The sequence below is a fragment of the Ahaetulla prasina genome, chromosome 1 (genome assembly GCF_028640845.1).
Source record: "Ahaetulla prasina isolate Xishuangbanna chromosome 1, ASM2864084v1, whole genome shotgun sequence".
NCBI lineage: Eukaryota > Metazoa > Chordata > Lepidosauria > Squamata > Colubridae > Ahaetulla > Ahaetulla prasina.
This window is the reverse complement of record NC_080539.1, coordinates 220,426,867-220,442,091: the sequence shown is the minus strand read 5'-3', so window position 1 is coordinate 220,442,091 and position 15,225 is coordinate 220,426,867. Positions and strand designations below refer to the sequence as shown.

Below are 15,225 nucleotides of genomic sequence, written 5' to 3'. Positions count from 1 at the left end.
GATGTCAAACTCAAGACTTGCGGGCTGGATCCGCCCCTTGTGGTGCTTGGATCTGGCTTTGTGGGGCCGCCCTTGAAACAGTGAAGGATCGGCCCACGGTGCCTTTGCCAGCCAAAATGGAGCTCAGGAGGACCATGTGCATTTTCGCTGGGAGAGGGTTGCCGGAGGCCACTGCAGCCAAAAACGGAGCTCAGGAGCCCATTTTCTCTGGCAGGGCACTTAGCCACCACAGGCTCCCGACACTAGTGACATCAAGTTGGCTACTCTCCCGGGCTGTGCCTCCCCTGCCCTTCCAAGGTCAAACACAACCCTGATTTGGCCCTCAATGAAATCGAGTTTGACAGCCCAATTTGATTTGGATTGTGAATGCGCCAATTCAGCAATTTTCCTGTGATTATGCAGGCACAAAGCAATGAATGTTTTACCATCTACTTTTTACCATCTACCAGTACTGCCATCATATCCATTTTCTTTTCTTAATTGCTTCCACTTAAATCTGTAGTACCAGCCAGAAACACCTAAAGCCAAGAACACCTTTTCCAATGATGGCACATCAGCAGACCCATAAAGACCCCTCTCCAAGAAAATGGAGTGCGTTTTAAAATTTTACAGGTGTTATGCACATCCTGAATTACATTTTGTCTATTGATTCCAAATCTCTGCAAAGCCTAATAAAGCACAGGGTTTTTTTTTAAACTTGATTAGTGCCTTATTAGCTTTATAAAGCTTTCCTAATCCATAACAGAGAAGTAAACCAAAGTTTCATAGCAGATTTGCTAGGCTAGGCACACAGCTATACGCAGAGACCCACCTTCCATTGTGTTTGTGATAATGCTAGCTATGCTCATTGCTCTTTGCCTTACGGTGGGGTCTTCCAGCAAATCCATCGATATCTGAAAAGAACTGGACCGCCTCTTTTTGCCTTCCATCTCAGAAGCAGTAGCCTACAGTGAAGTAAGAAGACTAAATTATCAATATGATAATGGAGATCTATACTAGAACTATAACCCAACACAAATAACTTCAAGAAGTTCATGCTATTGCACATGCACCTGAATCTTTCTGTACTTCTTAAGCTTAAACGTAAGTCAACTGTAGAACGTATTTTATGCTTGTTACACGTAACCAACTAAACCTGCACCTCTACAACAGGCCAGTTTAGCCTTTTAGTTTAGAAATGTCCCTGCACCTCAGGAGCTCTTGAGGGCTCACATGCAAATTTTGTATGTTATTTTGAATATCTCTCTTCTATAATAATTGAAACTATATTTCAAGTTTCCCAAAGTCGCGCTTGGATCAGGATTACGGATTAGGTTCTTGATCCAGACTTTAGCAGGGATCGATCTATAGCAGGGGTGTCAAACTTATGTCATCACGGCAGCGTCACGTGACGTATTGGGACCTTTTCCCCCTTCACTAAACTGGGTGTGGGCGTGGTGAGTGCATGACACATCTGGCCCATGGGCCGTGAGTTTGACAGTCCTGATCTATAGCCTTGTTCTAAAACTAAAATTTAGTTTTTCAGATCCTCTTTGGTTCCAAGTAGAATCTGTAGGCATAGTTTCCTGCTATTTTGAAATGGAGTATATACAGAAACTATACTGTAAGGTAGGTTTTGGTTTCTAGAAATATTGGTGGCACATACCCAAATATTAAGAAAAGAAAATGAAAAAAGTTAAAATACTGCCCAATAAGGGAAAAACTCCAGAAAACGGTAGGCTCACTCAACACTATGTCATTGCTACACCATTGCCTTAGTCCCATTGTCTTCTATGTACTCATGAATATGAGTCTTATTTTCTGTAGAACTGTAACACTTACAATTGAAATGATCGTGAATACATCTTATTGCCAAGACACAAAGACGATATATGTAAATCAAAGCATGAAAATTCATGCTAGAGGTTAGAAAAAATAATTTTATGTTTAAATAGCCTGACACCTTTCACATGGGAATCCAGAAAGAAAAATTAGGTCATGCAACAAAAGTCATTTCAGCAAACAGCATTATGTTTTTGAGCCAGTGCTCCTCCAGGCCTTCAATCCATTCTGAACAATTATTTAAAAAATCAATAACAAATTTATCCCAGGTGCATCATTGTTGCATGCTCTGCCTAGCAATAAAAACATGACTTAACTGAGCTTCAACACGCCAACCATAAACCAAGGAACATACTCCGGGATATAATATTGTATGGAGCTGCAAACACAATATATAGTTAAATGTGATCTAATCACGTTTGTTATGTGATTAGATCATATTTATTTATTGCATCCCTTTTTAAAATTGGGAAAGGAGTTATTATACAGTTGGAGGACCATACCATGAAGTTAATGAGGGGCAAACATTGGTGTTAAACTTATAACATACTCTTGAGTACAAAATGGTTCTTTCACAGAGAACAAAATGAAGGTTCTCTTGATCTGGCATGGAGGGAAGGATAGTAAGCCAGGCAGGTTTCACCCTCCATTCTGCCTACAATGGTCTCTACCCAATCATATTACCCGAGTTTAAATTTGTGCAGCGCCACACAAATTTATGTCTATCTATGTAGAGATGCACACACACACACAAAAACCCATGAGCATTCCAATATACACGCTCAGTGTAGCCAGTATGATTTATTGGTGTCCTTTGTGCCTTTTTTTTTTTTTTTTTGCAAAGCTGGTTTTTAGGAGACCTGCTGCTTCAGGAATTGGCCTTACTAGGAATTGGCCTTACTAGGCTGAAGTGCCACAGAGCATGGAAGTGCCTTCTTGTTAAGGTAAGGCAATGAGACAGATACCAGTGGGAGAATTAAAAAGAGATAGAAGCAGCTGTGGCAATGGAAGAGAGTTAAGCAGAGGTGTACAATTTTGGGGGATTGAGTAGCAATAGCACTTAGTCATTGCTGGCTGTTAATGAATATAAGATAGGATTTCTCTGTCCTGTCAAGACAGTTCTTACTATAGCAATAGCACTTAGACTTACATACCGCTTCACAGCGCTTTGCAGCCCTCTCTAAGCAGTTTACAGAGTCAGCCTATTGCCCCCAACAATCCGGGTCCTCATTTTACCAGTCTCGAAAGGATGGAAGGCTGAGTTAACCTTGAGCCTGTCAGGATCGAACTCCAGACTGTGGGCAAAGTTAGCCTGCAATATTGCATTCTAACCACCACGGCTCCTACCACACTGTGTGGCCAGGGTTGCATTCCCCAAAAGTAGGAGACCCGGATAAAGAGGTAAGATCAAGAAAAGTTTACTCCAGACAAATAAAGTTAGTGGAATTTTCACCCTTTTTGTACATTAAAAAAAAAATCACATTAAATAGCTGTTTTTGGAGAGGCTCTAAGATCCATGTGGACACACTAAGGTCCATGTGGACACTTCTAGAAACAAGGTACATACATAATGGATCTTTTAGGCAAGGATGAGCAGGAGCAAATCAAAGATAAAGGAGCAAAGAAGGCGAAGGTATTTGCTAAGCGTAAATTAAAGGTAAACATGGCAACAAATCCTTCTGTATTTAATTTAATTTAAATCTTGTTTTCCTTTAAATCCCATTGTGTGTACGGTGTTTGCAAATACATGCAGCAGAAGTCAGACCATTTATTTTTGGGGAGCCCAGTGTTAAAGCCTGGAAAGGGGACAATATCGAAAGCATTTCCAAGATGCAGAGGCATTCGGGATTTGGATTCCATTTTGGAGACCCATCATGCCTACGCTACTTAAATCTTCCTTACACTGTCATCGGTAGTTGCTTTATCTATTATCACCTCTGGGAGAAGCTGTCCTGTAGGCGACAGGAGCACAGGTGGTCCTCCTATCAAGGAAACCACCCCATTGCAGTCCACACTGCTCTGCATCTTCCCATTCATTGGAAACATGGTCTGACTAATGTTGCTGCTGCGACGGTCACTATGTCTGCGTACAACAAAATAGGAACCATTCCGGCTTCCGTTTTCTTCAAAGGTGCTGTGCTCACTATCAGCATCGGAGCCTCCTTCGGTGGTTGGACCTTTGAAGCTGGAGAAGCTGGCCCTGCTATTGCGCCTTGTGGGAAACAGCATTGACTAAGGAGACAGAAATTGAACCATCAAGTGAAAACTTGCAAATCATATACAAAGCTCAGTTGGATGATGCTAGGCAATAACTTTCAAGAGAAAAAGTACAGTTGATCTTAAGTATGATGTGATCAAACTTCTAAACTGATTTCATGGGGATCAGACATGCTTCCTAGGGATAAAGGAATGCAGGTTTGACTCAGAAATGGGGAAGTGAATAGAATAGAAGTATAGTATAGTTTAGTATAGAATAGAATAGAATAGAATAGAATAGAATAGAATAGAATAGAATAGAATAGAATAGAATTCTTTATTGGCCAAGTGTGATTGGACACACAAGGAATTTGTCTTGGTGCATATGCTCTCAGTGTACATAAAAGTGGAACCACAAGACATTATAAAAAGGTTAACCAAGTCCTGGCAAAATAGAAAACATGAGAAAGAAACATAAAACATTCAAATATTGTTTTCTACCACATCTTCTTGCCTCCAAGGATACCATCTATAATCTCAACTTATCCTTTGTTTGTGAAGATAATCATACTTCCAAATTGAGAACAACCACTGTTTTCCTTTTCTAGAAATACCGATACGGCTGTGTGAGGCTTATGGACTTTCTTAGGAATGTGGTTAATAGTGCTTTAAAATACAATAGCTGTTTTATTTTATTTTTAATTAAAAGAATGTTTAAGAAGTATTCAAAATCAACATATGGACCAATAGCTCGACACATATCAAGAGTGATGTCCTTGGGCACTATTCTCCCCATCCCACCCGAAATTTCAATAAATGCTAAAAGGTACTTCCAAATACATCAAATTGACTGCATCAAAGGCCCATCAATATTATTAAAGGAAAATTCAATTATAATTAGTGGTTCCATTGAAATGATAACTTCTTACTGGTAGAGTCCTTGTGCTACCAAGTTCTTATTAATAAGTCATGAAAATGTCCATTCAGTACATTTAAATAGGTTATTTTGCTATTCAGATACTTAGCACCACTCTGTCTTTCCAATATAGCAACGAAGACCTGGCTGCAGGGGTCCCCAATCCCCAAGCTGGTCCATGGACTTTTAGGAACCAGGCCACGCAAGCAAGTGAAGCTTCATCTGCGCATCCACGGGATCTAGGTAGCATGTGAAACCACTACGAGCACCGCCCCGATCTGTGGAAAAATTGTCTTCCACAAAACTGGTCCCTGGTGCCAGAAAGAGTGGGGACCACTGCTCTCCTGTCTTTGTTAGAAAAATCTTATTCCTTTCTTCCCAAATTTCATACTATTATCCTCTACCTCTTTTCTAACTGTTTGGCTTTCTAATAACAAAAAGAGACTATTGTTTTTAAGTTCCTCAAGTTACTGCAAGTAATGACAAGAACCTGAAGCCCAGAAGGACACAATATGTTTATATATGTCTTTCCTTGCATGAAGACCACGAAGTGCAACAATTTGGATAGATATACCCACAGGATATCTGACCTGGTATGGAGAAATGACCCTGTTTTCATATGTGAGTCTATTCCCTTCCAAGGAAAATCGAAATCCTTTTCTTCGGATGCTACTATCGGATTCTGATTTTGGAAACATTTTGTTGTTCCCTCCAGGTTCGCCAACAGACAATTCTCTTTGCCGTCTTTTTTTCCTTCGGTTTCTTCTTTCTTTAGCACTTTTGGAGCTTGATAATTCTGAAGATGTTTCGGAAAGTCTTCCAAGAGCACCATCCTCCCTGAAATCTTTATAAGCCGCTGCTGCCACCAGTGCCTATCATATGAAGGGATCAACTGTGTAAGTGCTTTTCACACAATTTAGTTATTTAGCATGATGCTTATTACTACCAAAGAACACAGCTTGAAGAATACAAGTGGGCAAAAAACCAACAACATGCATGTATCAAAATATTAAACGTTCCCCTTGCACATATGTGCTAGTCGTTCCCGACTCTAGGGGGCGGTGCTCATCTCCATTTCTAAACCGAAGAGCCAGCACTGTCTGATGACGATTCCATGGTCATGTGGTCATGACTAAACACCAAAGGTGCATGTAACGCTGTTATCTTCCCACCAAAGGTGATCCCTATTTTTCTACTTGCATTTTTACATGCTTTCGAATTGTTAGGTTGGCAGAAGCTGGGGCAAGGAACGGGAGCTCACTCCATTATGTGGTGCTAGGGATTCAAACCACCAAACTGCCGACCTTTCTGATTGACAAGTTCAGCGTCTTAGCCACTGAGCCACTTATCAAAATATTAGCAAATGAATATACACCAAAATAGGGGCTTTTAGTCTTTTTGTTTCATAGATCTCTTTGAGGGTCTTGCGACATCTATGGATACCTTCTTATATAAAAGCTTTTAAATACATTGAAGTTAAATACATAAATAGATACTACATTACAAAGGAAATCGTTATACTCAACTACAGGTATCAAAATATTTTAAAAACAGCAATATGGAATACAATATACGTGCTTCTTTATTAAGCCATTTAATCAACACAAGCTAAGTTTCAGTTAAAATACATTTTTTCCCTATTGAAGTTCATGAATCCCTTGAAATGTATCAGTATGTTAAGGTAATCCTCGACTTACAACAGTTCATTTAGTGACCATTCAAAGTTACAACAAGCACTGAAAAAATTTACCTATGACCATTTTTCACACTTATAGCCATTGCAGTATCCCTGTGGTCATTGATCAAAATTCCGCCACTTGGCAACTGACTCATATTTATGCAGTGTCTGGAATCTACTGGAGTCATGTAATCCCCTTTTGCAACTTTCTGGCAAGCAAAGTCAATGGGGAAGCCAGATTCACTTAACAACCGTGTTGTTAACTTAACCACCTGCAGTGATCCACTTAACAGCTAAGGCTAGAAAAGTCATAAAATGGAGCAAAACTCCCTTAACAAATGTCTCACTTAAGACACACAGATTTGGGTCTCCGTTGTGGTCGTAAGTCTGCCTGTAAATATTTAGCTGATATATAATAATAATAATAATTAGAATCTAGCCTGTGTGTTGTGTGTTAACACTATGTGTATCATTAACTAAGCCAAGGTACTATATTTCATGTTCTGTACGTAATATTGTAATAGTGTTCTTTTCATCTGCATGAGCACCTGTCTGGTTCTAAAGCTCTGGGGACTCAATCCCATCCTTATGAAGGACAATAACACTAAGTAATGCCCTTAATTTCCTATCATCTTTGTTGGTGTTGCAACTGTACTACAAATGTTATTTGACAGATGACAGATGCCATATGATTCATATGCTTTCTATATGGTTGATAAAGGCAAGACATAATGATAAGATATTTCACAAGAAGACTCCTCCACTCTGCTGGCAACAAAATACCTTATGCCACCAGACTCAAAATTTTGGGCTTAGACAACTTAGAACTTCGCCGTCTTTGGTCTGACCTAAGCATAGTACATAAAATCATCTGCTGCAATGAGCTATCAGCCAATGACTACTTCAACCAAAACAATACAAGAGCACACAATAGATAGAAATTCATGGTAAACCGATCCAAACTAGACTGCAGAAAATACGACTTCAGTAACAGAGTTGTCAATGCCTGGAATGCACTACCTGACTCTGTGGTTTCTTCCCCAAATCCCCAAAACTTTTACCTTATATTGTCTATTGTAGCCCTCACCCCATTCGTAAGAGTAGGAAGCGCACCAGCGTGCCTACCGTCCAGTGGTGAAATCTAAATTTCATTCCTACCGGTTCTGTGGGTGTGACTTGGTGGGCATGGCTTGGTGGGGGATCATCTGACTGGGTGGGCGTGGCTATGTGACTGGGGGATCAAAAGACAAAAATTCACTAACAATGTCCTGCTGGAACAGGGTTGGATTAGATGTCCTCCAGGTCCCTTCCAGTCCTGGATTATCCTCTGAAGCTGTGTCTAATGCCAGATTTGTAGTCCTTCCTTCCTCTCCCTTTTCCTCCTTCCCTCCCTCCCTCCCTCCCTCCCTCCTTCCCTCCCTCCCTTATTTCTTTCTTTCTTTCTTTCTCCCCCCTCCACGAAACCCCACCCCCCATTTTTTGCCTATACCGCCCTTTTTTTGCCTAGCAGGCTTCAGCTTTTTTACCTTTTAAAAAATGCTTTTAAAAGTAAAAAAAGAGCCTCTGACGATTAGGCACTTCAGCTGCGATCCTCAGAGCCTTGTTTTAACCCTTTAAAAGCATTTTTTTTTTTCATAAAAAGTTTTATTTTTACAATCATATCAAATAATTCATCCAATGTACAGTTATATACAATTAGTCGGGCTTGCCCAGTCACCACCCCCCTTTTTAACACTCTTCCCTCTTCTACCTTCTTTTACTTTCCAAACCTTCCTCTCCTTCTCTTATCTACATCCGCTCCTCCCTCCACCCTACACCTTCCTTCTCCCTCTACTATCCCTCTTCCTTCCTCTTCTCCTCTTTCCTACCTCCTACTCTCTTTTCTCCTCCTCACCGTTCTAAAATGGTAACTATGCAGACCCGATCCTACATTAATTATATTTCTTCAATAATCCCTGTACATTAACCATCACTCCATCTCTACCAAACCCCCAATTCCCTCCCCTTACCCCCACCCCCATCCCGACTTCCCAGAACAAAATGCAGGGTATCAAAACTAACAATCATAATCCAAAATAATTCCTAAATTATAATCTCTAGTCACACCACACTTAGTCACACTCTCAATTCCCCTCTCCTTCAAAAATATATCTAATACAAAATATTTCCTAAATTTACTCATATGCTATTCGATATTTTTTTTATCTGATACTTATTTTAAATATAATCAATTCACATTTTCCATTCTAAAATATATTTTTCTTGTGTATAGTCTTTCAAGTAAGCGGAGATTTTTGTCATCTCTGCCAGATTTGATACTTTGAGTGTCCATTCTTCGATTGTAGGTAATTCTTCTTTCTTCCAATACTGAGCAATCAAAAATCTTGCGACTGTTATTAAGTTCAAAATCAATTTAGACTCTATAGCTGTATAGTCCATAATTATTCCTAGTAGAAAGAACTGCGGAGTAAACTTAATCTTCTTTTTCAAAATATTCTGCATGATCCACCATACTTTAATCCAAAATGCTTTAACTTTTTTACAAGTCCACCATATATGGTAATAAGTAGCATCTTCACAATCGCATCTCCAACATTTAGCAAGATCTAATATGTGTTTCTTGTAAACAGGTAATGTCATTTTTAAATTGTTTCAAATAATGAAATACTTTCCTTCTCTTCTACGGTGAGTTCAGGCCATTAACATTCCAAGATAGGAAACTTTTGGAACACCAGCCGCAGATCACATTTTACTTTAGGCCTTGCTCCTCCCACTGTTTCCGTTGTAGTAGTTGCCAGTTGTTGTTGTGCCTTCATCTCTTGTTCCTTGCGTTTAGCAGCAGCTCTTGTCAACCTTTGTTCTTTTGAATCTAAACCCGTCGTAGGTATTTCCAACACTTGTAATAAATCTTCTTCCATCACAATCTGTTCTTGTACCTGCTTCACTTCTCTTTCCTTCACTTCAGCCTCCTTCCTCTAGCTTCCAATGGGGAAGACTTCCAACTTTAATACCTCAACATAAAATTCTCTTGCTTTTCCAACCGTATTGAAACGATATACTTTCCTGCATAATATACTATTATACCAGTTGGAATATCCCATCTATATTCAATCTGATGTTTTTAAGTTCATTCACCAGGAAGGCAAATTCCTTCCTAGCCCTTAACATTTTGGTGGAATTTCCTTTAATATCAAAATATCTTGACCAGCAATCTGAATCTTCTCCCCTTATATGAAGCTTGCAAAATCTGATTTCTCACTGTTCTGTTTGTAAAATAAATAACAACATCCCTTGGCAACTTTTTTGCCTTGCTATCCAAGAATTCACGATATATTTTATCAATTTGATAAGCCACATCTGCTGGACGAGCTGCTAATATCTCAGCAAATACTTCAGAAAAATTTCCTTAAATTCTCTTCCTTATTTTCTTTCAAACCTCGAATTCTAAGAGCAAATTCCATATTTCTATATTGTATCAAAACTATTTCATCCTCTGTTTTTCCATTTTACTTTGAAATTCATCCATTTTATTTTCTAATTTTAAATTATGTTGCTTAATTTCTTCAACCTCCTCCTCCAATAAAATCACATTCGTTGCCAAACTTGTACTGCCATTACAAATCCTTCTTTAACTTCTTTATTTCCCACTTGAATTTCTGATATCTGCTCTTTCATTTCAGACATCTCATCAGTTATTACTTTAAATTTTTCTTCTATAAAGCCTTTTAAGTTCTCTTGTAACGCCTCTAAATTCAATGTTCTAGTCTCTGCTGTATGAGCTGGAGAAACACCAGCTGATAAAGTTCCAGAGCTCTTTGTTACAGTAGACTTTAATTGTTTGGCTGCCATCTTCTATAAAATTATATATTTATTTATTTCCAACTTAATATTCACTTTAAATCTTCTTAACCTCTAAAAAACACAGTCTTTTAAAGCAGTATTTAAAAATCTCCCCTAGATTCTATCAGCAGGCAGCAAAGAGTTAAAGAGTAAAAGCAGCAAGTAACATGCAAATTACCAACTGCAGACGGAACGCTGAAAGTATCGCTTTCGCTTTCCACTCGTTAACTTGTTAACAATTCGCCTCCATTTTTTTACTGTTTTCAAGCTTGTTACAAAGTATCGGGGAATCGGCTTGGCTACTTGCATAAAGTTCTCCCACTTTCGTTCTGTCCGGTATAATCCTTTATTGTCCAAAATAAATCTCGGCGTTTGGTCGTGGTGATTGGTTCCGCCAAAGCAGAAGAATCCTCGGATCTGGAGCACTTCGGGTTACTGGAAGGAACTTAACCCTTCAAACCCCTTTTTTCTCAGGGGCTTTAGGGAAATTCAACCTCTGCCCTCAGCTCACCACCTTCTCCTTCTCCCGAAGAAGGGGTTTTCCGAACCGCTGGACAGCAGATTTAAGCTGTCCTAGCGATTCCACATAATCCAGAGGTTGGTGATCGTAAAGATCACCGCCATCACCTACGGTGCCAAACCGGAAGTCTCCCTTTAAAAGCATTTTTTAACAACCTCTTCGGGTGAAGAGGTTGTTAAAAAATGCTTTTAAAAGTAAAAAAAAAAGGCTCTGACGATCATGTGGCTCAGCTGGGCATGTAGGGGGCAGGGAGTTTTGCTACTGGTTCTTCAAACCACCTGCCGCCATTGCTACCGGATTGACTGATCCAGTCTGAACCGGGAACATTTCACTCCTGCTACCGTCCCTGACCTATTGTTTTCTTTTATTCATACCCTTTACATTTGTTTATAATTATGTTTACACTTGTATCTGTCATAAAATACATGCTTGACAAAAAATAAATAAATAAAAAATAAATAAATAAACCCAGATAGAACTCTATTTTTATAAAACATATCACATCAGGCACTGGTGTACAAACATATACAGGTAGTCCTCAACCTATGACCACAATCAAGCCCAAAATTTCTGTTGTTAAGTGAGACGTGTGTTAAGTGAATTTCCCCCCCATTTTTCGACCTTTCTTGCCACTGTTGTTAAGTGAATCACTGCAGTTGATGAGTTAGTTACACGGTTGTTAAGTGAACCTGGCTTCTCCATTGATTTTGCTTGTTAAAAGGTGATCACATGACCTGGGGACACAGGAACGGTTGTAAGTATGAACCAGTTGCCAAGCAACTGAATTTTGATCACATGACCATGGGGATGCTACAAAGGTTGCCAATGTGAAAAACGATCATAAGTCACTTTTTTCAATGCTGTTGTAATTTTGGATGGTCAGTAAATGAACAGTTGTAAATCAAAAATGCAATAGATTTCTTGAACACCTTGAGATTAGAAGCAGTGCCGCAGGGGAGTCTCACAAAGTCCTTCTAAAAGGAAAACGTTTTGTGCAGTTCCTACTTATCTATATTTACTTTTCTTGAAGATTTTAGATGCCAGTACCTGAGCTTCCTCTTGTTGCCTTTTCAGATGCTCAAGCATTTGTTGATACTCTGTCTCTTTTCGCCGAGCTTCCTCAATAGTAGCTTGATTTTGCTCATCGTAGGCCATAGCTACTACTGCCAAGATCAGGTTGATAAGGTAGAAAGAGCCCAGGAAAATCACCACAACGAAAAAGAACATATATCCTTTGCCAGCAGCCCGCAATGTCTGGAAAACCAAGTAGGAGTTACTAGGTTAGTAAACAAGTGAATGTTAGAAGTTAGCTGTGTATCTATCTCTCTATGTTTACATATCTTCCGTTGATGTTGTCTCTGAAATATACGGAATGAACAAACAAGTCTTGGATCTATTATTCAGCAGTATAAACATATTTTCTGAATTTGGTACATGTTGTAATCAACTCTACCACCATGTATTCCTTGTTTAAAAATAGGTATGATGAAACTGGGAAGCTGCATTAAATGATACCAGAGTTTTCAATGCTGCATGTGAAGTTTAGTTGTTTCTCTAACAAATGGTTCATAACAATTCTTCATCTAAGACATATTCACAATATAACAGGGGGGGTTATTTTTTTTGTTCAGTCACTTGCCTAAACAAATTTTGGTCCTTTCTCACAATTAAAAGTGTTATTTTTCTCACCTGTTGATAAAGGTTTTCCCAGTAATCCTGAGTCATCAGCCGAAAGAGTGACAAGAAAGCCCAACTAAAGCTATCAAAGCTTGTATAGCCGTAGTCCGGGTTTCTACCAATTGGTACACACGTATATCCTTCTGGACACTGCCTATAAAAAAAGATGATGAAATGAACGTTTTTACACTTTCTAATTAAGCACATGGAATATGTCTCAAAGCAAAAGTAAAGGAGTAACTGTATTCTGTACCTTGGAATACTGAGATGTATACTAACCCAAACTGCATGGAACAGTTGAGAATAAAAACTTTATAGTTTTTAAACTTATCTACTGTATTTTTCGGTGTATAAGACGCACCTTTTTACCCCCAAAAAAGAGGGTGAAAATCTAGGTGGATCTTATACGCCGAATGTAGCCCTGCCCACCTGCCGGCCCCCATCCTTTGGACCTTTTCGGCAGGGGTGAAATGCTACCAGATAGGTAGCAAAGACTGGAGCTGGTTCACCGAACTGGGAGCAATGGCTGGCTGGCCACGCCCCCAAACCAGTCCACGGCTCACAGTCCTGCCATGCTTGCCTGCCTTCGCAAGCTGGACACCAGGACACCAGGAAGGTAGCTCGCCACCTGCTCGCCCTTCAGTCAGGGGCCAGGGCCCATTCCCCGAGGTCCCAGAGCCGCCTGCCTCAACCGGGTTGGGGAATGCACCATTCCTCGACTCCAGCCTTTCCCCAGAGCTGCCACCCACTCGGTCAGGCCCAGGGCCCAGGGATGCCCCATTCCCTGAGGCCCCAAAGCTGCCACCTGCTTGCCGCCTGCCTTAACCAGGTCGGGAAATGCACCATTCCCTGACTCTGGCCTTTCCCCGGAACTGCCACCCGTTCTTCCTTCGCCATGCTACGTATACTTACCTTCCTTCAGCAGCTGGCTGCCAGGAAAGGCAAGCGTCCGAAAGTTACCGGAGCTGCTCTCCTTGAATATGCCATTGCTGCCTTGTTCCATGCGCTGACCATGCAAGCGCACACAGTTTATTTCATTGATTCATTGACAGGTTGGGTGTGCACTTGCACAGCCGGCACATGGAACAAGGCGGCGATGGCGGCGGCACATTCAAGAAGGAGAGCGGCTCCGGTAACTTTTGGATGCTTGCCTTTCCTGGCAGCCAGCCGCTGGAGGAAGGCAAGTATACGTCATGTGGTGAAGGAAGAGTGGGCGGTGGCTCCGGGGAAAGACTGGTGTTGGGGAATGGTATATTCCCTGACCCGGTTGAGGCAGGTGGCAAGAAGGTGGCGGCTCCAGGGCCTCAGGGAATGGGGCGTCCCAGGACCCTGGCTCCTGACCGAAGGTGAAGTGTGAGCGGGTGGCAAGCGGGCAGCAAGTGAGTGGCAGCTCTGGGGAAAGGCCAGAGTCGGGAATGGTGCATTCCCCGACCCGGTTGAGGCAGGCGGTACGCAGGTGCCTTGTTTGCCGAAGCTGCTGGGCAGATTTCCCCCCTCGACCATCCTGAAGAGGTTTGCTTCTCAGGCTGTGCTCCGACCTTCCCCCCAGAGCTATAGGTCGGAAGACGGGGGCATCTCAGGAGCAGAGCCTTCGGTGCCAAGTCACTCTTCTACCCCCATGAAAATCATCCCCTCCCCCCACTCATTCCAGTTAAACGCATGTAGAGTTATAGGGTTTGTTTTAAACAGATAAAAAAATCTGTGCTGCTTGTTATCAAAATCAAGTGGAAGTCTGGACATGGCTGATCTTGATGCTGGTAGGCAGAGGTAGAATTCTTTTTTTCTTGTTTTCCTCCCCAAAAATTAAGTTGCGTCTTATACTCCGGTGCGTCTTATACACCGAAAAATACTGTAAATATTCTTGAATTCGGTCTTTGAAAGGATTAATATGTGAAATTACCTCTCAAATTTCATACTTCTTCAAATCAAATCAAAAGCATCGATCAGATCAGAAACTTCAAATGCACTTTAAAAGGCTTGTTTTAGACTAAAATAGCTTAGACAGAAAAATTGAACGTGTAGAGATATATCAGGCACATTAAAAGTCAAAATACAAATTGCTATGAGGATTTATAAAGATTTGAAGATCCTGTAGATAACAAAAACCTATCTGTGTACATATTCAAGTCTGACATGAATCAGAACCCGAATGGCCTCAGAAATTTAAGAACATTGTATTACTTAAGAGTTCATCACACTGGGTCTCATCGGAGTGAATATCTGAGGTTCAGCCCCCTTTGGATGAAGTTTCCTTTTCTTGGTGCTTTTCCTTGTATTTTTCTTCTTAAAGAAAACAGATAATTTTTAGCTCTACCTGAACTAGTTCTCAATTAATATAATTTTATGAGTGTGCGAAAAAGTTCCCATTAACTTCTCATGACATTCAAAAATAATTATATTTTGTTATCCAATTAAAGAAACCAGATCTTTGTACTAAACCAAACTTTTATTTAGGACTTTACACTAAACTGGGCCTATAAAACAAAGTATTTTAATGCCTTGAATATACTTGCCATATTATAAAGCAAAGAGGAAATATTAAATTTGTCCCATTTCTTCCCTTAAGCTACAGCTTTC

At 40.4% G+C, this 15,225-nt stretch overlaps 1 protein-coding gene across 2 annotated transcripts in view; it reads right to left on the bottom strand.

Annotated features, from left to right (window-relative positions):
* The window catches only part of LOC131202395 (sodium channel protein type 2 subunit alpha-like), a 58,923-nt gene that overhangs the window by 34,740 nt on the left and 8,958 nt on the right, over nucleotides 1-15,225 (bottom strand). Inside the window, exons 8-13 of one of the 2 annotated variants that reach the window (XM_058191342.1) lie at nucleotides 12,661-12,802; nucleotides 12,013-12,225; nucleotides 5,524-5,805; nucleotides 4,819-4,836; nucleotides 3,757-4,053; nucleotides 812-944 (exon numbers count right to left, since the gene is read on the bottom strand). In XM_058191342.1, coding sequence (XP_058047325.1) covers nucleotides 812-944; nucleotides 3,757-4,053; nucleotides 4,819-4,836; nucleotides 5,524-5,805; nucleotides 12,013-12,225; nucleotides 12,661-12,802 — 1,085 coding nt within the window. Of the gene's footprint in view, nucleotides 1-811; nucleotides 945-3,723; nucleotides 4,054-4,818; nucleotides 4,837-5,523; nucleotides 5,806-12,012; nucleotides 12,226-12,660; nucleotides 12,803-15,225 lie in introns of both variants that reach the window. The other variant, XM_058191350.1, reaches the window with a different exon arrangement.